Here is a 26,236-nt window from a genome sequence, read left to right as displayed (position 1 = left end):
TAAAGACCCAGAATGCAATTCAACTTGTTAGCGGCTCTGCTAATTAAAATATCACTTTTGGATACAGATCGTTTAATAGAAAAAAAAGTGGCGTTTATTATCTTACTGGCCAAGCAGATATTTGCTTTAAAATTTCCTGCCATGGGATGACAACTGTAAATTAGTTACTGTGGTAACAGAATTGTTTCATCCTACCTTTTATATACTGAAGGTTCATGCTGGTTTAATATCACACATATGAAATGGAAGACAAGGAGCGGGCTCCGTCTCCGTCGGTATTCTATCTGCTATTGGCATACAAACAAGCCAGCAAAGCAGCCTTGAGCGGTGAATTAATTGCACGCAGCAGATGCGCTGCCAGCATCGTACTTTTAGGAAATGTTCCATCAGACGTCTTGCATGGGTATTTACTAGAGACTCATCGAAAATGTCATTCGCTCTGAACAAACCCCATGTAAAGAGAAGCCATTCAAATCTATGATAATAAAACCACAAGAAGCATTTGGAAGACTTTTTTTCACAAACATTCATTTTTTTTTTTTCATTTTAAATATGCAAAACCAAAAAAAAAAAAGAAGTCAAAACATAACTAAATGTCGTTCCAGAAAAGAAAATACTTGTTTTAAAAACAGCAGCCTGTTGTTTCTGCAGGAGAGGCGGCACGTGGAGGGTGATGAGGGGTTAGAGGTCATCTCTGTCAGTCCCGTCAGCGCTCCCTCTCCTCCGCCTATTAAGTGCATTTTTCAGGGCATGTAACCAATGAACAAACACATCAGCAGACTTTTCTTCACTGCCAAAAGTGTATTCTGTTGCTATGTGACCGTGTATTAGCCGTTATTTGCATGGTTCAGTCTCCTTGGGTAAAACAATTTATTACAATGTTTTCCGCCGCGTATCCCAGCCTTTAGCGCTTTTCTTTTTCAGGTCATTCTGCTCTAAGCAGAGGATAATTCATCACTGTTGCCAGAAGGGGGCAGTGCTTGCAAGGTTCCAAACCAGGTTATCTTGGCACAGGTGTATTAAAGTGGATGAATGCTAAGTTTAGGAGTAAAGCTTTGGTGAAAGTGGATGAATGCGACGTTTAAGAGTAAAGCTTTGGTGAAAAGTCTTATTTGCACTGGGTCATAGAAAGGTTGGAATACTTTTTGGGGAAAATGCTGCTTCATGTTCTCTCTATGTACCAGGCATGTGAACAAAGGTCTATTCTTCAAAGGCCATGTCACACTAGCAACACAAGTACTAAAATCTGCATAGAAATTATTACCACTTTTATTTGTTGCTCCCTTGATGGCTGGATGAACAAGGCATGGCTGCCTGAACTCAAATGCAGTAAATTTTAGGTCACCAGCAAGGGAGCCCCATCTCACCAATCTAGCCAGGGATGAGATAGCACCTGGAAACAGTTAGTTCTTTACTTCCCTGTACAGTGATCTTTTCACTGAAAAGGATCACTAATGTGACATTATGAAAGGAAGGATCCAGGTCTTCAATAGCTGACTCTCTCTCGCAGAGATCAGCAGGTCAAAGTCCTAGGGTTTTGGATTAGTAAGCAGCACTGGAGGGAACTAAAGTCCCACTTTTAAAAAACAGAAAGTGACAGGTGACATCCTTCTGCAATACCTGTTCTTATCTGTCTGATGGCCACCTAGCTGTCAATCATTGATGGCCAGAGAAACTCAGCAATCCTGGCTTCCTTTGCGCATGCCGGTAATGAACTCCTGCACACCTGCATTACCCTGGCCAATCAAGATGACCGAAGATCACATTTTGGAAGAAAAGAACAAGGAAGAAGGCAGCACCCTGCAATGGAGTAGGGATAGGTAAGTATTTGGGGAAAAAAAATAAATGGACATCTTAACTTGCTCCAATGGTAAGCTTTTACATTTACAATCAAGACTAAATTTTGAGATTGCATGAACCTAATAGTGCCCGGTACTCTTAAATTCTCTCCATTTTACTTTTAATGAGTGCATACTTATTTTACTTTATACAGTAGTGTGAAGGGATTGTTATTTATATGTACGCCATTTTACTTTTTTGTGGCATGGTCCTTGATAGTTTTTTTTAGCCCCGAGAGCAGTGATGAATGTATCCAGTTATTGAACAGAATGACCAGCAGGTGGCAGCAGAAGAAAAGGTCTGTGCTTACCACCGCCAACAGCTGCTCTGTTCAGTAGGGAAGCCATGTGGGCATTGGTTAATGGCACCTCACCGCCATGATTATCAGTCAGCATCCAGCCAAAATTTCCAGTAATCGCAGTTTTGGAAAGTAATGCTCTGGAAGAGGAGTAAACGTCCTTAGCTCTCTGCATTTCCAACCTTCCCTCTATCACATGTGCTGTGCTTCTTGGAAAAATTTACACATGGAGCCCCCTTGCAAGCTGCAGGGTGGGGAGGGGGAATCGGCGCTTGAGAACACGCTGCCAACTTCTCTCTCTTTTATCACATCTGATGGGGGGAAAAAAAGTAAATTCAGCTGTAAGCAATGTAAAAAACATTAACAAGATCTCTTTATAATCTTTAACAGTTGAATAAGACAAATGTAAAGCTGTGCTCGGGGCAAGCAGCTTGTTTCCTTACTGATAAATAATCTGTTTTTATAATACCATTCAGCCATTCTTGCAATTATCATACCCACTACAAAGTCAAGAGGGGGACACCAATATTTAGTCCTGCAGCTTCCTATGCTATCAGCCCATTCAATGCAAACTAATCATAATAAAGATTGTGGTGTCACTATATTATGGTTGGGAGGGGGGTGTAAGGTAATAAAATGTCCATATACTTGTCTTTGGTGGTGCCTTTTTCACATCTGTGTCTGTTTTGCACATACGGGGCTTTTGGAGCTGGTTGGCTTTTCAGACATCCAATAGCCAGGCACAATGTTAGCGTGTTGATATCTAGGCCAATCGGTGCCCCCTTCCTCAACCCAGTACCACATTCCCAAAGCTGCAATCAACACGATTCGCCATATGTGCACAGAGCACCAAAGCAAGCTTACTTCCATTGTCTAGCAGCCCGTTCTCATTCCTTGAGCCTGGTGTGAGTGACAGCACCAAAGAGAGGCATTTGATTGGACAGGGGATTTAGTTATGATTACCAAGTAATGGTAACACAGTTTGTGTGTTACCATTTTGGATAACAGAAAGGGCAAAACAAATGATAGAAAAATTGCAGGCCTAGTTTCAAAGAAGGTCCTTCCATAATTAGCCTGGTGATGACTGCCAAGCTGTGACGCAGACATGTTTCACTAGCAACTAAAGTGTTATATTTAACCTTCAGTTTCCCCTTGCACAGTTATATCATCTCTGGACTGACACTGCTTACTGTACCTTAGAAGCTGCAGCAGGTCAGATAAAGCCTGCCTCATTTACAGGCTGGAGGATGTTCAGCATTATTTAGCCCTCCCGCCCCAGCCTGATTGGACCTGATTTATTAAAGCTCTCCAAAGCTGTAGAGGATATACGTTTATCAGTGAACCTGGATCACCCAGCTTCACTGATGAAAGTGTATCCTCTCCAACCTTGGAGAGCTTTAATAAATCAGGTCCATTGTCTCTGGTCTACCCATTTCATTCATTAAATTTAGTTATTTTAATAAAAAAAATCAAGCATTACACATAGAAGTAAAATTTCAGCAGATTCAGAGTTCAGCTTTAAGGAACCTATTAACTTACTAGTGTCTGTTTTCAGATTTCCACATTGGGGTCTGTGAAGCCTTTCTTCCCCTCATTCACCAGTACTGGTTTCTCTGTCCTTGTGTGCCATACCAAAATCTGAAAAATAAAGATGTATCAATATAATATTATTGACATTATTACTATTGAACAGTAATAAAACGTCTGACAGTTTATTCACTCATAATAAGAAACACCTTTGGGGTCGCCTCCCTTGGGAAAATATTTTTTTGTGCTAAGGCCTACAAATGTGTTTATCCGGATCATCATGGAATGCAGATGCTGACTGTCCAAGATTGGGCAGTGGGAAACAAGCATAATCTCATCCTTGGTGTAAGGAAGTCTGCATAGGTGTTATAACTTCTAATTATTATTAAACAGTATTTATATAGCGTCAACATATTACACAGCTCTGTACATTTAATAAGGCTGAGGATGTAGAACATTGTAGAATAATTACATGGCTTCAGATATAGAACATTTTCAGAATGCTGTGGCAGAGACTTTAAAAAGGCATAATAGGTGGAAGACATGACGTTGAAGGTTCATAGACGATTGTTTTAATTTGATATAGATGGCTTCTTTCATACCAGTTGTTCTCTCTGTCCATATATGTACCTCATTGTCCTTGAAAGAATGTCATATTTCCTTCAGATGTAGGAATAGTGCTGAATCTTGGTTCAAGCATTAAAGATCTATCTTCATCAAATTAGCACAACCATTTCTAAACAACGGTAGGGACCTTCAGCACCATCTGTCTTCCGCCTATAATGCTGCTTTAAAGTCTCTACCCCAGCATTTAGACAACGTACCACACCTTCAGTCATGTCATTTAAATTGTTAAGGTCTGTACAGACTTCCTGACACCAAGGAGGAGATTTTTCCATATTCATACCTCCAGATCTGGGACAATCAACACCTATAGCATGGTACTGCACTGTATTTGGAAAAGGTTCTTATGCTGAGTGGATATAAATGTTGGGGTATTTTCTACACTGGTAGAATTGAGGAAACAGCTTGGAACATATTCAACATTGCAAAAACAAGTCCAGTTAAATGTGACTAACTACAACTAGATATACAATGACCTGGATAAATGGGAACGTTTGCAGTTACAAATGTCTAACCGGATAACAAGAAAGCCTAGCACTACCATCCTCCCATACACTGTGCTAATCTGATGTTTAAGGCATTTCCATCTCGGCTCATGGTAAAGAGTGGTGATTGCCAACCCTGAAGAGAATCATTCAGGTCTCTGTTTAGTAGAATAGTATCTCCCAGAATAAATGCAAAATTCTAACAGGCAATATTTCATAATTATTACTTTAACAAATCAAGCAATATATTTATTACTGAACATGAAGCATCATTATTATGTACGTTTTTCATTTGTAGTGTTTTTAGATAATCTCTTTTGCTAAATGATGGACTGGCTGAAAGTACAGTATATCTCACTTTACCATAATGTTTTCTATATTTAGTATGTGCATAAGGCAGCCATATGTACCCTGTACTTCTTGCTCATTATTGCAGCACAATGACCGTCTTTTACCGTTTCTCTTCATTAACCCAATAATGTCTGAGCTTAATTCTAATAGCCAACGAAAAGCTTCTGATGTCTCCAGTGCAGCCTTTATCCATGTTTTTACATGTAATAATACAGCAGAACCCCTACTCTGATTACTATATCCACACCCTACAGTACATTAGTGTGGTGGTCAGAATGCCTCTTAAATTGCTGGCCATTAGGAAGAATGTCACCCTTACACATAGCCAAAACGATGATTGGTGTCAGTGGTAAAAGGCATAAACTGCTCATTGCCCAAGGACCCCCAGCAACCTCTGGAGGAACCCTGGTTGGTAAACACTCTATGAGTGCGACTTCAAACAGACAGAGTGTTGTGACCCACAAGACATCACATGACCAGCCTAAACTCTGATGGAACAAGGGAACCGGACCATTTTAGCAGTTTAGCATTTCCTAAAAAACTGATTTGAAATTGTAGATTGGATGCAGCCAAGTACATTATACCAAATCTATACCCAGTGTCTTTTCTTATATCTTTCACATTACTTTACAAGAAAAGATGTTATTACAGATAACCAGTGATCCTTGTAAATATCAAAGGTGGGAATATAGAACTGGGGACAGATAATACAAATAAGGCTGCAATCTAATATCAAATGCTCTGTACTGCAAATCCTCCTAGAAAAGAAGATGAAGAACGCAAATCTGTCAGTCACTCTGTGTCTGCTTCACTGGAGAAGCTCCGAGTCAAGAAAATGTATCTGTCAGAAAGTGGTGAGTAGCCAAATCATTTCCATATGCTTGTTAGTAAACAAGGCCATTATATTGAGTATTTTATTTATCTCACCAGTACACAGCATCGATGTATGCAGATGTTGACTCCAGTGCTACACAAACAGCTAACAGCAATGTGCAAGGAAATATCTCTGGAATTTGGAACACCTGGTGTCCCAGCAGACATTGGCAATATACAGGGATGTCCTTGGCATCCCTGGCACCTCCAAGTAAATAATAGCCAGGGTCTGAGTTTTGTTTTTTAACAAAAATTTTTTACTTTGCCGGCTTTTATTGTTAGTTTGTGCTTTTTTCCTTTGTGTTTGTCTGAATAGAAAACCTTGAATTTGCATGCAAATTCTGCTTTAGGAGGGAGATGAAATTCTGCTGGCAAAATTTTGTCGGAAGAATATTCAAAGCTTGGCACAAAACCACAAATAACAAAAATAGGTCAGCATTCAAGTTCTACCCAGTACTTACTGTAAATCAGACAATGTCAGACAAACATTGAGCTCCTTACCTTAGTGCAATTGTCAGCTTTTGGTTCCAGGTCATTGAGCGTTACCAACTCCCGCAGCAGACTGCTTTCCTGGTACCCTCCTTTCACCCCTCTTAATTTGAAATAGGCCTGCGGTCGCTGAAGAATCAACCGCAAATTGATGGCAAAGCCGGCCATGTCTATTGCAAATGGTCTGTGCGGGTCAAACACGGTCTTCCACCCGTAGACTTTTCCTGCAGCGTTCACTTTGGGAGACTCATAACGCAATCCTCCAACAAAAGCCACCGGCCACACCGACACTTTCCTGGTATTTCGCATCTACAATGAAGATATAAGGTTCTACAATCATGATAAAATACTAAGAGCTCAGTCCCTCCCATCTCAAGTGCATTTCCAAAAACTTAAAAAGTCTTTAGAAGGTCAATCATCTCTCAAGAGCTTAAGCTTTATAAATCAGTTCATATGAGTCCTTATCAAGTGTTCCATAACAATGTATCACTACAGAAACATTTAGTTATGTCTCCGCCCCTGAGGAGTGGAATCATCTTATTTTATGTTTCAGGCCTTTGAACAAGTAGTATTGTGTTCCTGTTGGAATCTGAACTTTTCTATTGTTGTTTGTGTGTGGCAAAAATGCTGTTTGTTCTTCTGCGCCCTCACATTTTATTACAGTCACAGATTACCAACAAATAAGTAAATGTTGTTGTTCATACCATCAAAAGTTTTCTTACATGGATTAAGTTCTTACATGGAAGAATGAACAAAAGCTGTTGATGGCTGCCCTTTCTCTACAACTCTTTGGTCCTTTCCAACGCTACCTACTGTCCCACATTTTGGAACTACATCACCTATATTTTATCCTCACCTTTTGGTCTGATGTATAAACTTCTACAACAATGCACTGTTAAATCACATACAATGATACATTAAACCCTTCATCCAACCTTACCTAAATTATTGCATTTTGCAAAGCCAGTGAAATACTAATATTTCACAGTTGTGGGCTAAACCAATATCTTTTGCCTTTTAATTCTTTGTGGTCCCTGGAACTCTGTCCCTGGAGTGACAGAGGGTGTGTTCTTCACCTATTGGCTTTGCACTCAGAAAGTAGGGGCTATTCATTTGTTTATGAAATTGTATAATAAGTTTAAAAGAAGAACATTGGTATAATTCTAACCCAACACAAATGTGGCTGATTATACCTGTCTGGGCTTCCAGTGCCAGAATCCCTATTTATTGTACATATTGTTCAGTGTGAACGCAGCCTCCCCCATGCACAGCAGTACGTCAGCAGAGAGCTTAGCAATCTTGTGTACTAATTTGCTGCACCTTTAACAAGCCGCGCATTGTTAGGAAACTGCACAGGAACTGCTAAATGACATGACAGTAATTACAGTAATTAGGTTGGATGCCTGTCAGTCACACACTGTATGGGTGACAGCTATTTTATTTCTCATAACAACCCTGCTGTTCGGCTGTCCTCTCCCACGTGATTTACCAGATGAGGGAACAATAACACCACACGGCTCCCAATGTGATCAGGGCCACCTACAGTTCCTAAATAAGACCCTTTACATTCTCCATGTAGGTTGTTTTACAACTTTGTTAGAAAAAGTAAAAAATAACTATGTTTTATTCTATAACGAGTGAGCTGTGAGCTATTTTCAGCAACTTCAAGTACTAATATGACTGAAAAGTCAAGTTCTTCCCCAGATAAAAAAGTAATGGGAGCTGTAAATTTAATCAAAAAGAAAATTTTAGCGAAAGGACAGCTATTGTCACTTACAGTGTCTGATCATGGATCTCATGGTGTAACACACAAAATTTATTTTGCTGTCAGTGTGACAGTTGTTTGCTCCGTAATCAGACCACAACCTCTGGCTGTCTTGGAGGTCCAATGACTGTGTAATCTGCAGGGCTGGCTTTAATGGACAAAAAGCAGGATTTGGAAAATCTGTACATTTGCTTGATTATCCTATTTATTCTTATTAAAGAAAACCTGTACCTTCCCTTTAAAAATTTGAGTTGCTGAATGTTTCTGGATCAATAACTACACTTTAAGCAGTAAAAAGTATCAGAGGAGACAAAGTGAGGTCAGACTGTAAAAACTTTACCCATAAATAAAAGAACAGTTATCCATTGCCCCATACTGGAATGCAAAAAAATGTAAAATTGTCCTTCTGAAATGGCCATTTAATAGATACTTTTCCTGTCCTGCTTCAACCCAGGCTCCAGGTCATCCAAGCGGCATTATTGTGGGTAGGTTGCCGAGTTTACTTCCAGTTCCTGGTCCTATAGACAATAATACGACCTTGGTCTACTTTTGTGGCGATAGTAGACTTAGCACATCCTATTAGCTTGGGATACAGCGAAGCATGGTATAATATCTTATGGCTCAACCTATATGGGCAGTGCTATTTACATTTCTTTACTAGAAGTGGGGGCAATGGATAAATGTAAAAAGGCAATAACTCGAATGAGCCCTGATGCAGCAGGAGACTTATATTGTAGCGTTTGGCTCACCTCTTCAAACAGGTCCAGACTGTATGTGTTGTCATCATCTGCAAAATACACCACTCCAGGCAAACTACTGTTTTTGTTAAATGTCTCTCTGAGCCACCGTAGGGCCAGGTTTCTCTGCATAGTCCCACGGGGTATTCTGGGGTCCCTGGTGTCTCCTCTTAGTTTATAGTTACGTGGCGTCTCCACGTTAAGGTGGGTGTAATTGAGACCAGAGTCCTGCAGCGTCCGGGTGACCAAAGGGGTGCGTCGTTGAGAGTCCTCCACTAGGATCCAGTGCAGGTTGGGAACATGCAGTAAAGTGTTGGCCAGACGGGTGAGTTCGGCCTTTTGCACCGGTCTGCTGTAGGTGGGGGTGATGACATGGATGGTTGGGAGGTTACCCATCCAAGGCGGGGGCCGTGTATATACATACTCAGTCCTGACAACTTCTACTATATCCCTCTCCGAGGAACAATATTCCCTGGAATCTGAGCCTGGGTTGGCATCCCTCCGACCATCAGTCCCATCCTCTGGAACAGAGAGAAGCATAATTATAAGAGAACAAGACAACTGCATGTATAACCTGTTAATGGGGATTTATCGGGAGAATGGAATTCCCTAATTCTTACCCTTTACAAAATAATAACTTCTCCACTGTACTTAGTGTGTCCATTTGACTTGACCTGGCACTGCTTTACCAAATTTGACAAGCAGGCTTGGGTGTTGTCAATTCTCAGGGACTTCATTGAACTATAACTTCTACCACTTATTCCTATTGTCCAAATTTGCCCACATAAACAGGATCTTTATTTATAAGTAAGAAAATGTACCCGCATCTAAAGCAATCAACCCACAAATATTTAGTCCAGAAGAATTGCCCTAACATTAAATCTTGCTTCTAGGTAAGTACATATAGCCTGCAATGAGTTTGATTACATGTGGGCATATGGCCACTTGAAAGGTGATGGTAGAATGCCAAAAGTGGTTCTAGTTCAAGAAAACATTGGCCCATGGTAGTCCCTCAAATTTATTCCTCTCTAAACCCAACAGCAGGCCGTTTGTCTTTTATCCTCATTGCTTGGTATTACATCTATCCCAAATGTAATCCTAGTGGTGCACAAACAGACAAATGCAAACCAAAAGCAGATTTATAAAATATAAGTTCATCAGTGAAGTAGTAGATGAAATATATTATGGAGGAAAAGATGGTGAAAAGAAGGAGAATGGCAGTCTGGTGTAAAGGAATGGAACATGACTGAAGCATGGTTGGTAGGTTTGATTCAGAATATTTTTTTTGTAAACTGGGGACAAGTAATGTTTATGTGAGATTGTTTGTTGGTGGTCTGTAGTAAGTGAATATGTAGCATTATTTGTGATTTTACTGGTCCCTATTGATTGGATTGGTTGCACTCTCAATGATGTCACTGGTCCCAAGTGATTGGATAGGCTGTACCCCAGTGATGTCACTGGTCCCTAGTGATTGGATAGGCTGCACCCTGCAATCTGAATAGATAGGCTACTTTTATGTAGATGATGTCTGTATCATTTTGTGAATAGAACAACTGTATTGTTGATGATGTCATTAGTGACTGTATAGGCTGCACTCTTAACAACATCACTAAGATTTTAGAAATGGATAAATAAATGTGTATGTAAATTGAACATTCAAGTAGAAAGAGGAAAAGAAAGAGGTTTTGGGCTCACAAAGGATTTTGAGAAAAAAATTGTTGAATCCAACGCGTTTCGCCACGAATGGGCTTCTTCAGGGATATGATAATAGGCAAGCTTAACGGTCTGTATGTGTACATAGGGATTGAATAATGAAAAGAAAAAGGGAATTCATATATTGTTTACAGCCTCTACCCCAATCAAATTTTATTCATATATCACTAATTTCCATCACTGCACTTACGTAGCTAATATGGTAAAGGTTGTGAAAGTGCAGTGATGGAAATTAGTGATATATGAATAAAATTTGATTGGGGTAGAGGCTGTAAACAATATATGAATTCCCTTTTTCTTTTCATTATTCAATCCCTATGTACACATACAGACCGTTAGGCTTGCTTATTATCATATCCCTGATGAAACCCATTCGTGGCGAAACGCGTTGGATTCAACACATTTTTAGCACGGTCTCCTTCATCACCTTTATTGTATTGCTAGAATATACATATGTATAAGTTACCCATACCCCGTGAAGTGTGAAACAGGTATGAGGTATTGGTTTGTTTGTACTTGTTTGCTTTACTAACTGTTTAAATACAACAATTTTTTCTCAAAACCATTTGTAAGCCCAAAACCTCTTTCTTTTCCTCTTTCTACTTAAATGTTCAATTTAGACTAACTAAAGAGGTGGCTCAACTTTTACTGCAAAATTCCAGTAAGGGGAACACATCTCCCTTTTTACGTAAATATATATGTATTAAATAGATAATCTGTGTGCTCAGTGGTGTCACTAGTCTATAGCGTGAATGTCACTGATCTATGGTAAATGGAAAGGTCACATTCTTAGTACGTAATGGCTGCTTTCCTATAAATAAATAAGCTGCATTGGCGTTATTAAAGATCTGTCGTTAAACAATGTAACTAACCTATTGCCATTACAGTCTCAGGCCAGTCTATAATGTAGGCACCTCAATGTGGACGATATAAAATAAATAGCACACACTTCAATTTAATGGGATATACTTCTGAAGGATGGAAATCTCAAAGGTAAATAGCTGGCTCAGACACCGCTAATGAAAGTTGCTATTCTCAGACTCCTGGGTCTCATATCAATTCTGGGCATCAGTTGCCTCAAAGCTTAATAAACTCGACTTTACACCCAACGAGGGCTGTAGCCTGCATATATGAGCATTGCAGCTTCTGGTCCAAGTGTGATAGCTCCCTCTCAAGCATAACATTTTACTTCCACAACAAAAAATATACGTAAACCAATATATGTGAAGACATTTCTGAAAACTGATGGGACTGGGCAGATGAAGAGATATTACCCATAGTAACTAGATCAATATTAACATACATAAGCAATGCACATGACTTTGGCTCATGCTGCAGTTGGATTAGATCGTAGTTTCCCAACCAGAGTTTCATGGGACCTTAGGGTTCCTCCAGAGTTTGCTAGGGCAATGAGCATTTTGGACTTCTCAGGTCATTTTGACATCAATGGTCTGTACGGGTCCTTTAGCTGGCCATCCTTCCCAATGGGCAGCACTGTAAGAGGAATTCTTCCCACTGACCACCACACTAATCTACTGTTAGCTGTGGTATAGTAATTATAACAGGGGTTCCCTAAAGACCTGAAAGGTATTTCAAGGGTTCCCCCATGTTAAAAAGGTTGAGAAAGACTGGCCTGGAGAAAGTCCACCAATGTCTGAGGTCAAATCTGCAGCAACTATTGGGTGTACAGAAGCAAAGAACTTAATTAAGTTCACAGCAGATTGTTTTATTGGTGTCATTTATTAGCACGCAATATATAATATATTATATTATCAACACTCTATAGCAGTCTTTGCTTTTATTATGCTACAGTGGGCACTCAAAAAAAGGGAAAGTTACTGGTTTGCACCCACTGCTTCCTGTAGAGCATGAAAGCATGGATCACATTTTGGACAAACGGTTATGTCGTAAACAGAACGGGATGAGTGATATTAAAAACCACCCCATGGGGTAATTTTGAAGATCTCTTTGAACACCTGGATACAGTTCACCCCCCCAAAGTGAAATATTGTCCACTTCAAGCATTTAAAATTTCTGCAGGAACTTGTCTGCTTCTGCATTGTAGATAATGACAGAGACCTTGCAAGCACATACTAATACATGGAGGGAAAACCTTAATCCGAATAATCTGAGTGCTGTAATGCAGTCTCAGCATTAAGGGATCTATTTATAAAGCAGTGAATCTGACATTCACAAAGACATTCTCTGGTGGATAATGTTCCAGTACCATGTGTTTCAATGGCAGTGACAGATTCTCCACCATGGAAAGTTTCAGTGAATGTTTACTTATTAGACCTAAATGTGCAAGGTATTGCAGTACTAATGAAGCTATAGTAATTTTCCTTCTACAATCTCTGCAATCTTTTGGGAAAAGCATGTGAACAGGGTGGTGAGAATTCTAGGAAGTTCTAAAAAAATTGTTGCAAGAAAGAAAACAATATTTATGGCAGTATTAAAATCCATAGCTGGCTGGAGTTTGGAATAGAAAGACTAACTGATCTTGGTATAGATTGTGTGGCAGCTGTATCAGGCGGGGGGGCTAGGGAACGGTCACCAGTATTGCCAGGGGGTCTACCTGCAGCACCAATTATTTCTCCATTACTGACTGGTCATGCTTTATTCGGCTCTGTGTCTTTATGTGTTGGCAGCCGTCTTTGCAGAGGCAGGGCTTTGCTTTCCCATGACAGAGCCTCCAGCAAGGGGAACAATGAACATAGCAGTGTCATCGCTCCTATTCTCCTAAGACTAGCAGTCAGAGGCAGCAATGAACATAGATCTTGCACTGCAGATATACAGCTACGTACAGGAGGGCCTAGGCACCCTTGCATACTGGGAGGTTCAGAAATAACTAGGGGCAATGGGTATAATTTCAGGGTATTGCTTAGCTACAATCAGAATTTTCAATATTTCCCTACAAAATAACAAATCGTCACTTGCACTTCAATTACAGCTACTATTTAAATAAGCCAATTGGCCCTAAAAACTACAGAACAGGTAATGAAACAGGGGTGCTTAGCAGTTTTCAGAAATGTCCGAATGGATGATAACTGGGTATGTTTGTAGAGGATGAGGACATAGACTGGTCAGGGCGATGATGAGGTCAGTGGAGGTCAGTGACATAACAGGATAAGTCTAATGGGGTCACAGAATCTCCTCACCCTTGTGTGCAGTGAGCAGCGGGGACAGAGTACTGTGGTGCCATACTGTGATGAGCAAAGTCCAGGGCAGAACGATCAGTACAATAGCCAGAATGTCCCTTCTCTTCAGCATCTCCAGGGTGGGCTGACCCCAGTGCTCCTCATTACCTGATGAGGACACCCCGACAGCACAGAGAACAGCAAAAGCAGACAGGAAAAGAGATCAGTATACAGACAGAGAAGAGCAGAAGGAACACAGCACAGCTCTACACAGTCACCTCTTACCAGCATTCAGAACCCACCCATTGCAGCAGGCTGGGGATTCCAGGCTCTGCCCAGATAGGGGGAAGCAGGTCACAGAGAATGGGGGTCAAGGCCTTTCACTGGCCAGGACCTGGAGATGCACCATACAGATGGAAGCCTGCAGAGAAAGCATAAGAAAGATGTATGAACACCAGAGAGCACTGCTAGCTAAGAATTCAGAATGCGTCTTCTTACTGCAATGCAACAACCCAAGTTACAGTTAAATCCTGATTACAAAAATAAGATAATGACAATATAAAACCCTGCACGGCATCTGCACATTGTAGAGTAAACTTAACCTCTACAAACACTATTTCTTTTTTTTCTGTACAATTGCGTTCCAGACCCATGCACCAAATTGAATCTGGATTTATCAGGTTTGGTTAGAAAGCGGAACCGCGTTTATGAGGTTCCTGTTAAAAGTAATAAGACGCAGATAGCTAATGGTCAATTAAAGCCACACATTGTCTGCTAACTGCATGGAAATAATACAATGATTAAAGCAGATCTCCAAACAAATGGCTAATTGTACAGTTAAAATGATTATATGTGGCCATTTCTGGGCCACGTTATGTGATATTTCCCAGAAGTTCCCAGATTACCCAATCCCTGCCAATCCAGCAGTTTTTCTATTACACCATAATGAAATTCTAGTAAAAATGTATCTGTGATCCATCACTTTGTGACCGCTGCCATATTGTGCATCCTTGCCACCATCTAGCAAAAGATTTTTCAGAAATCCATTCCAGGCTTGCTGGATCACCGAGATTCACCCATGATAGTCTATCTTCTCCAGCCTGGGAGAAATTAATATATTAGGCCCAATGTTTTTGACCTCCCCAGATTGTAATCACCTGCCTTCTTGGAGGGTTCCTGATTGTATTTTGGAGCCGGTACTGTTTAAAATTACAATATGGCACCATATTACCATCCTCATAGAAGGTTTTGTGTTCTACACTCTTTGCTATACAATGTTTTTTTAAGATTTCTGTACATTTGTATTAGAAATAAGAACATATGTGAACTCTTCAATCTGCCAAATGATTTTGTCTCCTTGCTGTTCTGTTAGTCAGGAATCTAAATCACAAAGCTAGACAGACACAAAGATAAACTGATGGTTATATAACACATACACACATGTACACACCCGGCCTTCATCTGCACAACCATACTCAGAAAGGGAGGAGGGCCAGCTCAAGAGCCAATCAGTATTTGCTAAAATGCACATGTGCAAGGAGCGTGCAAATAGCAGAAAGCAGAGTGAAGGGATTGATAAATCATCACCAAGCTTCTCTTTTTTATTGTCTTAGCAGCATGCAGCATGTTCTTTAACAAGTTGCAGGAGATTATGAGTCACAACAATAAAGCTAGGTACACACTTGCAATAATTATCATCAGAAAACGAATGACTAACAATTATGCACGATTATTTTGAACGATCATATTGTGCACAATTCTGTACATGTTGTAACGATACGATTGTTCAAATATAATCCACCAATAATGTACACACGCTAGATACGATCGTTTGAATGATGCAGGAAGTTACATGTAAAGGAGAAAGTGTATTGCAGAAACATCCACTATCACTGAACGACCGTACACACAATAGATAGTGAACGATCGTCGCTCAATTAGATCCGCCGGGACGGTCGTTCGTTTCCAGCCACAATCCTCATTTGTCGGCGTTGTTGGTCACTTTTTTTGTTACCGATTATCAGACAGACGGTCGTTAGTCATTCGTTTCCAAAGATAATTATTGCAAGTGTGTACGCAGCTTTACTGAACGCAATGATAAATCTTTTGTACAACAGACCTTGAAGCTGAAGTTCAGCTAATGTACAGTTCTCATATAAAATGGCCCTTTCACCCTGTTTAAGTTAATAATGTTTGCAATTTCCATAGTAGAAGCTCCCTGCCCATATTTATTTATACATAATTGACAACGTATGTTTCTAGGTGTCCCAGGGGTATACAAAGTCCCTGGAGCAGCATTTTCCAACCACTGTTGCATGGGACTCTAGGGTTTTTCCAAAGTTTGCTGGGGTTCCTTGAGCAATGAGCGGTTTCCACCTCTCAGGTCAGTTTAGGTGCACTAATGATCTTTTTTGACTATCTGTAAGGGTGACATTCTTCCCAATGGCCAGCAATGTAAGAGACATTTTTCCCATTGATCACTATGCTATTAAATGGTAAGCTGTGGACATTACAGAAGCCGTTTCCTGAGGACCTGAAAGGTATTTCAAAGGTTCCTCCATTAACAATAAAAAGACTGCCCTAGTGTATGCTTAGGGCAAAAAAATACACCCAACATTCCCAAAATAAAAATATACAATTTTCTATAGTTTGCTATGGCAGGCAGAGAAGCACTTGCTGTACTCATATAGGAACAGATTTCTATATAGGAGATTTCTATACATTTCTGGCTCAGCTTTGGGAGTCCCTAGGGCAGACAGGAGAACATTTAGAGAGGAAGACAATTAGGCCACACTGAGCTGCCTGCTATCAGGAAAAGTACAAATATCAGCGACTTGGATGCAGTGACATTAAAGGGTATTTTAGGGCCCATTTTGAGACCCTATTTTGGTGCATTGATGGGTGGTACATTAGGCATATGTTCTGCACAATTCCTCCTAAATGAGCACAATGCATAGCGCATTATCATTGTACGCATTGTGGTATAGTATTGTGTAGTATTGTGTGCACTGTGTTGAATTGAAAATGATAAGCAATGCACCTCAACACAAATAGACATTGCCATAATGAATGAATGAATATATTATGTTATATTGTGGTTGTGCTGTCAATGAGTCCTTATTGCCATTCTCTGCCATTTAATCAGTGACAATTCTATTACTGTCCATTATTTCCAGTGTTTTATATTATAATTTTACGGATTCAGTGTTGATATCCTTGGACTTATTAGGTATAAAACTTTCTAGGGTTATATTTAAAATGTGGGACTTCTGGTCCTTGAAATCAGAGCAGCTATCATCTGCCCATAGAATGCCTCAAGTCAGACCTCCTGGCTCCACATAGAACATCTCAAGTCACTCTCATTTATAAGAGACTTCACCAGAAGCACATTCACTGTGCAATGTACATCCTGGGGCATTCTCAGCATGCATGCACTAAAGTTGGGTACCATGGGCACTGTGTGCATACAGACAGGGTTACATTGTCAATGGTTGCCAATTGCTGAAGAGAAGCAAGGCAAGAACCAGAGAAAGTACAGAGAAATGGTGGCAGTGCCTGGTAGGTGTGCAATGGTGGGCAAGTATGCTTTAGCTTTGTATCCAAGTGAACCATCACCTAGCCCAAAAGTGCTTAGGCGCCATTACTAAGTGTTAATCTTGGAAATGATCCCTGTAGTGATACTTGCCAGACTGTACAAGTCAAAATTCTGCCCTGTTCTTTTCCAGCATTAGGCTACTGGTTGGTCAACTATAAAATGTCGAAACTAACGTGGACAGCATTGGACTTTTAAATGCAGAGGTGGGACTTAGCATTAGGATTCATGGCGAATGTCCACACCCCTGACACGGCTCTTCACACATGAAACAAACACACGTGTTTTTCTGTTTACATGAAGGATCCTCCTCCCTAGAACTGATCAATATAAGATGATGCAGTACGTGTTTAAGCAGTCAGAAACTCAACATTAAAACAAAAGAATACCAGGACGTAAAACGCGTCAGCTTTCTTAAAATTGTAGCACTTGCTGTATACGATTTGTAGAATGAAATGAGTGCCAATATGAGAAGTAATTCCACTCCTGCATGAATGATTGATGAGCTCATACTGTACATACAGTGCTGCAAACTCAGGAGCCAGACACACTATATATAGAGAAACGTGTGTACGTTCTGCCTCCTATACTGCATACAGCACATAGACTGCTGCTTATAGGATAACCTCTGCAAAGAAAACGTATGGCTGTGAACAAATAGACTAAAGGTCTCAATATTCTATCACTGATTTGTGGAAATATTATTTACTATGTAGTATCAACATATTACGCGTTTCACTGCAGTGTATGTAAAATCATTTGCACCTGAGCCTGTCTTCTAACCCTTGTACAAATTCAGCCAGAAGCCAGCTAACCATGTGAATGCAAACTACACAAGTACATGGGAGCTAGGAGTCCCTGATAGGACCTCAGCACTGTAAAACAAGAATGGAAACTCACCTCTGCTACCCAGAAATAAAAAGTAGATTGAAAATGACCACCACACCAATATACTGTGCACTGTGAATATAGTAATATAGCAAAGGTTCCCTGAAGACTGGAAAGTTATAAAGCTAAAAAGGTCAAGAAAGACTGTTCTGGAGGAAGATCTGTTCCACACAAACAAGTGGAAAACTTGAATAATCAGAAGCAGATTGGCTTGTGCCTGTTCTAAGCTTAAGTAAAGTTTTATTTCAATCATCAGTCAGCAAAAACAAGCAAAAGACAGATGTGAAATATTTACCTTTGGATCTAGAAAAACTACCAATTTAATACCCGGTGGCCAACACTATGACACTAATTATGTGGTTACTGCTGAAAGAAAATAATCGGTGTTCAGACAAAACTGCATGTCCATGTCCAGAGATCTTCTGCCAGAGACCACATAACCAATACCATGGCACTGATCATGTGTACCAAAGGGGTTTGATATTATTGACAATGGTGATTTATGTCTCTCCTATTCTTTTGCTTTTACAAACAGTGGTATAGATTCTCTTTTACTGCCATTACCCACCCATGCACACCTATTTCAGGTTTTTTAGAAAAAAAATTGTATCAGAAATATCCTTAGAGCCAATATCTGGAATATGCAGTGTAGTTTTGGGCACCCGTTCACGTAAAGGACATTGTGGAATTGGAGAGAGTGCAGAGGAGCTCAGCTATGAGGAGAGATTAGCTGAACTGAATGTATTCCCCCTTGAGAAGAGACGTATAAGGGGGGATATGATCACCCTGTATAAATATATAAACGGTCCATATAGAGAACTCTCTTCCCCCATTATTCACTTTGAGATCATTACAAAGCACAAGGGGGCGCTCTTTGCGTCTGGAGGAAAAGAAATTTAAGCTCCGGATAAGGAAGGGATTCTTCACTGTAAGGTGTAAAAATGTGGAATCGGCTCCCTCAGGAAGTAGTTTCAGCAACTACTATAGATTGCTTTAAGAAAAAGCTGGATGATTTCTAGAAGCACAAAATATAACTGGGTATTTAAGCTTCAAAGTAAAGATAACAGTGACTGTTCATCCAGGGAACATCCGATTGCCTCAGGGAATCAGGAAAGATTTTTTTTCTCCAGTTGGAGCAAATTGTACCAGGGGTTTTATATTGTATTCCTCTGAATCAACTATGTCCATAGTTTATTTTAAATCTGGGATATGTTTATTTCCTTAGTGGTTGAACTTGATGGACTTATTTTTTTTTTCAACCTATGTAACTATGATGTTTGCATGCACTTTATTACTACCTATAATCTCCTATTATTGCCAGCATCTAGCCAATTCAATTCAGTTGCATCAATATCCAACAGAATACATTTATGTGCTCCACACAACATAGCTCTGGCCTGAGTAACAGGCTGACAACTACTAATCCTGACCTCGCTAAATTATTCACAAACATAATTAAAGGATCGAAGGCTTAATATGTAAATTAGACCCCTGGTATCTGAAAAAAGGACTTCTCTAACCCATGCTTTATCCTTATCAGAAACCAAGCCAATTAAGCCATTGATTTTAAACCAACATTACTGTCAACAAAACCACATGAGGATCAATTCATGAATTGTGTGATTTCTTTTTCTTTATCTTATGATCATTTTCACAACAATATGCTTAGCAAACAAAGATTCATTTTGCAGTGGTGTGCAAACATTATTATGCCGCATAATATGGATATATGAAACGTTAAAAGATCTGAAACAACATGGCTTGTAAAAATTATTTTTATAGCGTTAAATATGCAGCTTTCAATAATCAGAGTTTTATTTTATGTTGTCACCCCATTACACAGGTATGGTCCAGTGTTATCACCATCTATTATAAATGCTGCAGCCAGACTCATCCATCCTTCCCTCCGCTCCTCTTCCGCTGCATCTCTTTGTAGTTCTCTCCATTGGCTTCCATTTCACCTTACAATCAAATCCAAGCTCCTGTGCTTTGCCTTCAAATCCCTCCACAGTTCTTGTCCCATTTACCTTCCTGACCTGATAGAAAAATACTCCCCTAGCCGCTCTTTCCGCTCCTCCAGTGACCTACTAATGACTTCCTCACTCATAACCTCCTCACACGCACGGCTCCAAGTCTTTTCTAGAGCTGCCCCAACTCTCTGGAATGGTCTCCTCGTCCTATTCGGCTTGTTCCTACTTTCTGCTCATTTAAAAGAGCCTCTAAAACCCAACGCTTCACCCTCACCTACCCATCTTCTTCTGTCTCCTAAACCCTCACTACTTCCCACCATTCCATATCCCCCCTCCTATTGTGTGATACTTCCCCCACCTCCTAGATTGTAAGCTCTTCGGGGCAGGGTCCTCTCCTCCTCCTGTGTCACTGTCTGTATCTGTCTGTCATTTACAACCCCTATTTAATGTACAGCACTGCAAAATATGTTGGCGCTATAAAAATCCTGTTTATTATCATTATTATTATTAATATTAATAAAAATAATGAGAAGAACTTGCTACCTAGTTGTGTAATAAAAAGCAGTTCTTGGGGATGGGGATACTGATCATAGAATTACCAGGAAATGGGCATTACCTTTCTATGGGATTGCAACATATTACATTATTATGGCTGCTGTGTGCACATGATAATGTATTATTTTACTATTGTAATGTAATACATGTGTGTGAACGTCCATGCACACAGAAAGTGGAGGCAATGAAGGTTGAAAAAATGGATCTTTTATGATCCATAGTACTTCAGCAAACTAAATCCTATTAGGTTCCTTTTTACATCTACCGTACTCCCAACTATATATATATATATATATATATATATATATATATATATATATTGCAAAAATTAGTAACGATATGCAAAACAATCAGCATATCTGTGCAATAGAATAAAATAAATAGAAATGTAAAAAGAGGAAAAAAATAATAATATTTTGTTACTGATCACTTTGGTAATTAGCACGGCTGCACACATCGTCCATTATAATGTAATATAAGAGAATCGTATAGAAAGGAAATTTCCGTTTTCTGGTATTTCTATTATCGGTGGATCCATCTAATAATATACCACAGAGAGCTATTCATTAGACATTTCTAATGTACGGCACCTTCCCTTTAACCTAGGCAGGGAAGGCTTGGATCCTGAACACACTATTATGTCTATTAAAAGCTCTCCAGATACAAATCTAGGCCTGTCAAACCCTGCGATTACTTAAAACGCCCCTGATAATCAACGCGGCTGGATCTTACTGCCGCAGGAAGCGTCTGCTGTAACGGAATATAGGGCAGGTCCCCCATGCTCCGTCCTACAGCAGCCCATAGGGAAGCCTTCCAGAATCTGCCAATTAACCTGTAACTAACCTATCCTTCAATCAAGCCGCACACCCAGATATTCTCCGAGAACAATATGACCTAAAAACCTGACCCGCTACTTACCCCAGAGGATTTTCAGCCCTAATTTTAGCCTGCGCTTAGAAGAAACATACTGAGTTTGAAGCCGCAAAATAAATGGAAGATAAAATACAAGATGGCTGACCTTAAGAGTCAAACTTTGACACCCGGTAATTGGCCAGCTGGAACTTCTAGAATGAGCTGCACTTTTCATTTGAGGTGAGATTTTATCTCAGGCGGCCCTGCTGGGAGGGGGAAGTTTAGGGAAATTAGAAATAATTGGCCTGGGAAATCAAAGTCCAGGCTTGCCCTTGATAATGTATTTTTGGAACTTGAGTAAATCTATTTATACAGCATCAAAAAATTATGCAAAATAGTTCACTAACCGTTTTTTGTTGAAGCCAAACCTGCCCCCATCCAACAATCAGAGGTGGATTTCGGCACAGCCAACACGGGCAATGGCCTGCAACCACCAAGGGTAGTGCCCAGCCATATATACATCACACATTACTAACCATGCTGATCCACCACCATAGACCCAGACTACCCAGAGACAATCTGACCGACTCTTCGGATCTAGATTTCTCCAGCCTTGGTTTGCTTTGGGTGGCAACGAAGTCTAGAAAGTTACTGGGAATATATAGAACAGTACAGGACAATTGGAATAGAGGTCATGGAAGTATAAGGGACCATTATGTAATAAAAAAAATCACGATTAGACATTAGGCTCCTCTGCAAGCCACCATCTGAGCTCAGTTTACTAGGAACGTCTAATATAGACACAAATCACCGCTTGGGCACCAGCACCCAAATTATTAAGGAAACGTTCTGCCAAGCATGCCTTGGGCAACGCAATCTATGGGCATCCATGACACAAATGCTGCAAGTAGATCACTACACCTCCTACATGTGTCCTGGGACATTTTGTATAAGGCCTTCTTTTGTTAGGGGGCATTGACTGGGATTAGGACCACCTGCCAGGATAACCATTCTGTCTTTATCTGAGCAAACCCCCAAGGTAAATGGAGCCAAAAGCCATATAAAGAAACCTCCACCCAACTTCTAAGAGCAAATTCCTACAACGATGTCCCTCATAGTCTGGTAAATATACCATTAGGAGGTGGAAATAGCCTGTACAGATCTGGCTTGGGGGTGCCCCCTCCAAAACTGTTTTTTGGGGCTACCATGGGGATCCTTGTTGGCCAAGGAGGCTCCAAGGCCCTTGAGTAGTGGCTCACTTTGTACCTACCTATGACAGATGAAGGAACGAGCACTGTATACTGTTCTATGGAGAGGGTGGGAGAGAGGATGACGAATCGGCACCCCATTATGATTTCCTCCCCAGACTTGCATTGCAGTTTTCTCGATCATCATTCCTGGATCCGCCGTGAGGTATGCATGACTTGGGCAACTGCTGTACACTTATCAGATTCTCACCCTAAACAAGCTCTCCTGTTCATCTCAGACAATAATTATCTGTGTACATAGTCTAAGTAAGTGTTACCCTAGGACAGGAAGTTTTGTATCTTTTTTGAATTTAAAATACATGACAAAGGTTTCTCAGAGCACCATGGGTGACCCTAAGAGAGGGCACCTAGTTTCCTCCCCGGTGGCTGTGATTTGTAATTGAAGCTTCAGATGAAGCCAACAGTAGACAAGTCTGTTCTGAACTGCCTACTCACTGGGCCTGATTTAATAAAGGTCTCAAAGACTAGAAAAGGTAGACTATTATTGGAGAACCTGGGTGATCCTGCAAACCTGGAATGGATCTTGCCCAGGACTGAAAACATTTGCCAAATAATAGCACGTGACTTTTAAGAAATCCATTCCTGGTTTTGCCTAATCCCTAGATTTTCCTACAACCGTCTATCTTCTCCAATCTGGGAGAGCCTAAATAAACCAGACTCTGTGTGTCAATGTCAGCTTGAGCTACTGAACTCTTTAAACATTCAAAAAAGAAACCTAAAGCGCCACCTGCTGGCTGTCAAAAAGACTACATTGTATTCATATATATTTTATATATCCTCGATGAAAAAGAAAAAAAAGTTCGATATTGCTAATGCAGATCATAATAATGATAGAAATAAATGAAAAAAGAATGCTATATGCTCCGTTATTCAGAAATGAATGCTGATGTACTTTTTTAGACTTTTAAATTATGTAGAAAAATGAATTGCAAAGGCACCTTATTAAATAATCAAAGCTTCCATTAAGTCAATTAAAAGCCCGGATGAAATACCTATGTAGTTTTTAATTTTACACTTGCAATTCATTTCACAATTAGTGTTCTAATGAGTTCCCAGATGTCATTGAACATGTTTCACTTTTCCAAGATTTCCATTGTGATGCAAATGAATCAATTAACCACACACAATGATAAGAGTTTCTTGTCCGAAAAATTAAAAAAAATAATTCAGCGTGAAGGCACCACAGCCATTCTTGCCATTACAATGTGACTTTGTGTTACAGGTAGGTACAACTAGCTATTCATCCAAGGTTACCCTGAAAGTTTCATTACTGGATTTACATTTTTACACGCCTGCTGTGTCGGATTTCTCTAATAATGTTTTGTATGAAGACTTTTAAGGGACAGCTAAACTCAAGAACAAGAAAGGTTACATTGCAGTTCTTGGATGTGGCAACTGCATTAGTTGCTAGGAATAGTTTTCTAGAAGTACAGAAATTACCCATTGATCCTGCCAGAATTCCAGTGGCTTTGTAACTTCTTGAATTTGGAGCATAAAAGCCCTTCATGTACTTCCCATGGTAATGGATTTGCACGTATTTTCTTCAATTTTTACATAGGAGATAAAAATTAATGCATATCAGCAATCTGCATTCTATGTTTATTCCAGCAGGTGGAGCTTTAGGCTTCTTTTTAGATTTTCCTCTGTTCACTTTGTTCCCTTGTTTGGGAAATACCAGAACCAATCACTGAAACATATTAAGGAGTCGTTACAGTGACTAATTCCTTATCACAAAGCTGTTTTTACGGTTTCAATTAGACAAAGCAAGGCTCCAGGCATGCTGCGTCTGCTGTGCTATCCTTTCGAATAACCCAAAATGAGAAACCACTGCAATGTATTAAATGTTTAAACTGAAAGCTGACCTTCTTAAATAACTAAATACACAGATGAAAAGTGCATGTAAGGGAATGGTTTTACTGTCACAGGGTTTCTGCCCATCCATTTCTAGCATTTTTAATGGATTTGCACCCATTTTCTTTATTTTTTTTAAAAGGAACTAAAATGTATGCATATCAGCAATCTGCATTCTTAGTTTATCCCAGCAGGTGGAGCTTTTGGCTTCTTTTTAGGTTTTCCTCTGTCAATTGTGCTCCTTTGTTTGGAAAATACCAGGCAGATTACAACACAGTTAAGGAATACAGTGATCTCCTCTCTTTAGCACCAACATGCTGAATAGATAGTTATATTATCATCTTTCTACTTCTCTCAATCAGCATGTTCCATGTCAGAACATTTGCAAGCTGTACATGTGATGGGCCCCTGGTCCTGCCCTCTCTTGACCAGTCTGAGTTCTGCTGTACAGGAGGCTGATAACAGGTTAAAATAAAGTTTAAACTTAAGAAATGTTGAAACAGGTCGGTCATTATTACAGAAAGGGACAGACAGTTTCTCTTCAGCAATAAACCTTACCTGCCCTGTGCTAAATTGTGCATGTGCAGCTCCGGTTGCCTGGATGATCAGCAATCTTGGCTTCTCCTGCACTTGCAGGGACTGAATGAACTCCCAGGCACCTGTGCAGGAGTCATGTCATCCCTGCCTGACCAATCATATTGGCTGAAGATCACAAAGAAAAACAAAGAAGGGAAAAAAGAGGGCGATGCCCAGCGAGGGAACGGGGACAGGTGAATATGGCAGGATTTAGTTCCACTTTCACGGACAAAGAAATTCATTATTCTGCACATTTTGTATATGCCATAAGTTCAGTTTTAAGAAAAACATAAAAAAAAGTTCCCTGTAAAAATGAAAAAACAGCAAAGTACAACCACTGTGCAGGGGATTACAGGAGGCTGATACCAGGTCAAAACCAGGTATTCATTTTTCTATTATTATTATTAAAATTATTATTATTAATAATATTAATAATAAAAAACAGTATTTATATAGCACCAACAAATTACACAGTGCTGTACATTAAATAGGGGTTGCAAATGACAGACAGTGACACAGGAGGAGGAGAGGACCCTGCCCCGAAGAGCTTACAATCTAGGAGGAGGGGGAAGTAGCACACATACCCATGTACACAAATAGGTGAAGTGTTGTGGATTAATGCAATGAGAAAATAACAGAATTTCACAATTATAGCAGGTGGATATTATGCTACACACAGATTCCTGCTGAGTAATTAAATTCCAGAACAGCTCCCCACTGCCTGAAATGTTTGAAAAACAACACATTTTGCTCTGGAATCATAACACATGGTAATAGAAAGTCAAATATTGCAGCCACTGTATGACAACAATTTACATTAATCAATATCCTGGGAGAGAAAAATCC

The 26,236-nt window shown here is 40.0% G+C and overlaps 1 protein-coding gene across 2 annotated transcripts in view; it reads right to left on the bottom strand.

The window, feature by feature from the left end:
• Positions 1 to 508: 508 nt before the first annotated feature.
• The window catches only part of B3GAT1 (beta-1,3-glucuronyltransferase 1), a 45,646-nt gene continuing 19,918 nt past the window's right edge, over positions 509 to 26,236 (bottom strand). Inside the window, exons 2-7 of one of the 2 annotated variants that reach the window (XM_072426061.1) lie at positions 14,141 to 14,259; positions 13,860 to 14,006; positions 9,001 to 9,509; positions 6,499 to 6,795; positions 3,677 to 3,775; positions 509 to 2,448 (exon numbers count right to left, since the gene is read on the bottom strand). In XM_072426061.1, the coding sequence (XP_072282162.1) occupies positions 3,689 to 3,775; positions 6,499 to 6,795; positions 9,001 to 9,509; positions 13,860 to 14,006; positions 14,141 to 14,144 (1,044 nt within the window). In that variant the 5' untranslated portion in view covers positions 14,145 to 14,259 and the 3' untranslated portion in view covers positions 509 to 2,448; positions 3,677 to 3,688. Of the gene's footprint in view, positions 2,449 to 3,676; positions 3,776 to 6,498; positions 6,796 to 9,000; positions 9,510 to 13,859; positions 14,007 to 14,123; positions 14,260 to 26,236 lie in introns of both variants that reach the window. The other variant, XM_072426062.1, reaches the window with a different exon arrangement.

This window comes from Pyxicephalus adspersus, chromosome 11 (genome assembly GCF_032062135.1).
Source record: "Pyxicephalus adspersus chromosome 11, UCB_Pads_2.0, whole genome shotgun sequence".
In the NCBI taxonomy this organism is placed as follows: domain Eukaryota; kingdom Metazoa; phylum Chordata; class Amphibia; order Anura; family Pyxicephalidae; genus Pyxicephalus; species Pyxicephalus adspersus.
This window is presented reverse-complemented; position numbering and strand designations above follow the sequence as displayed.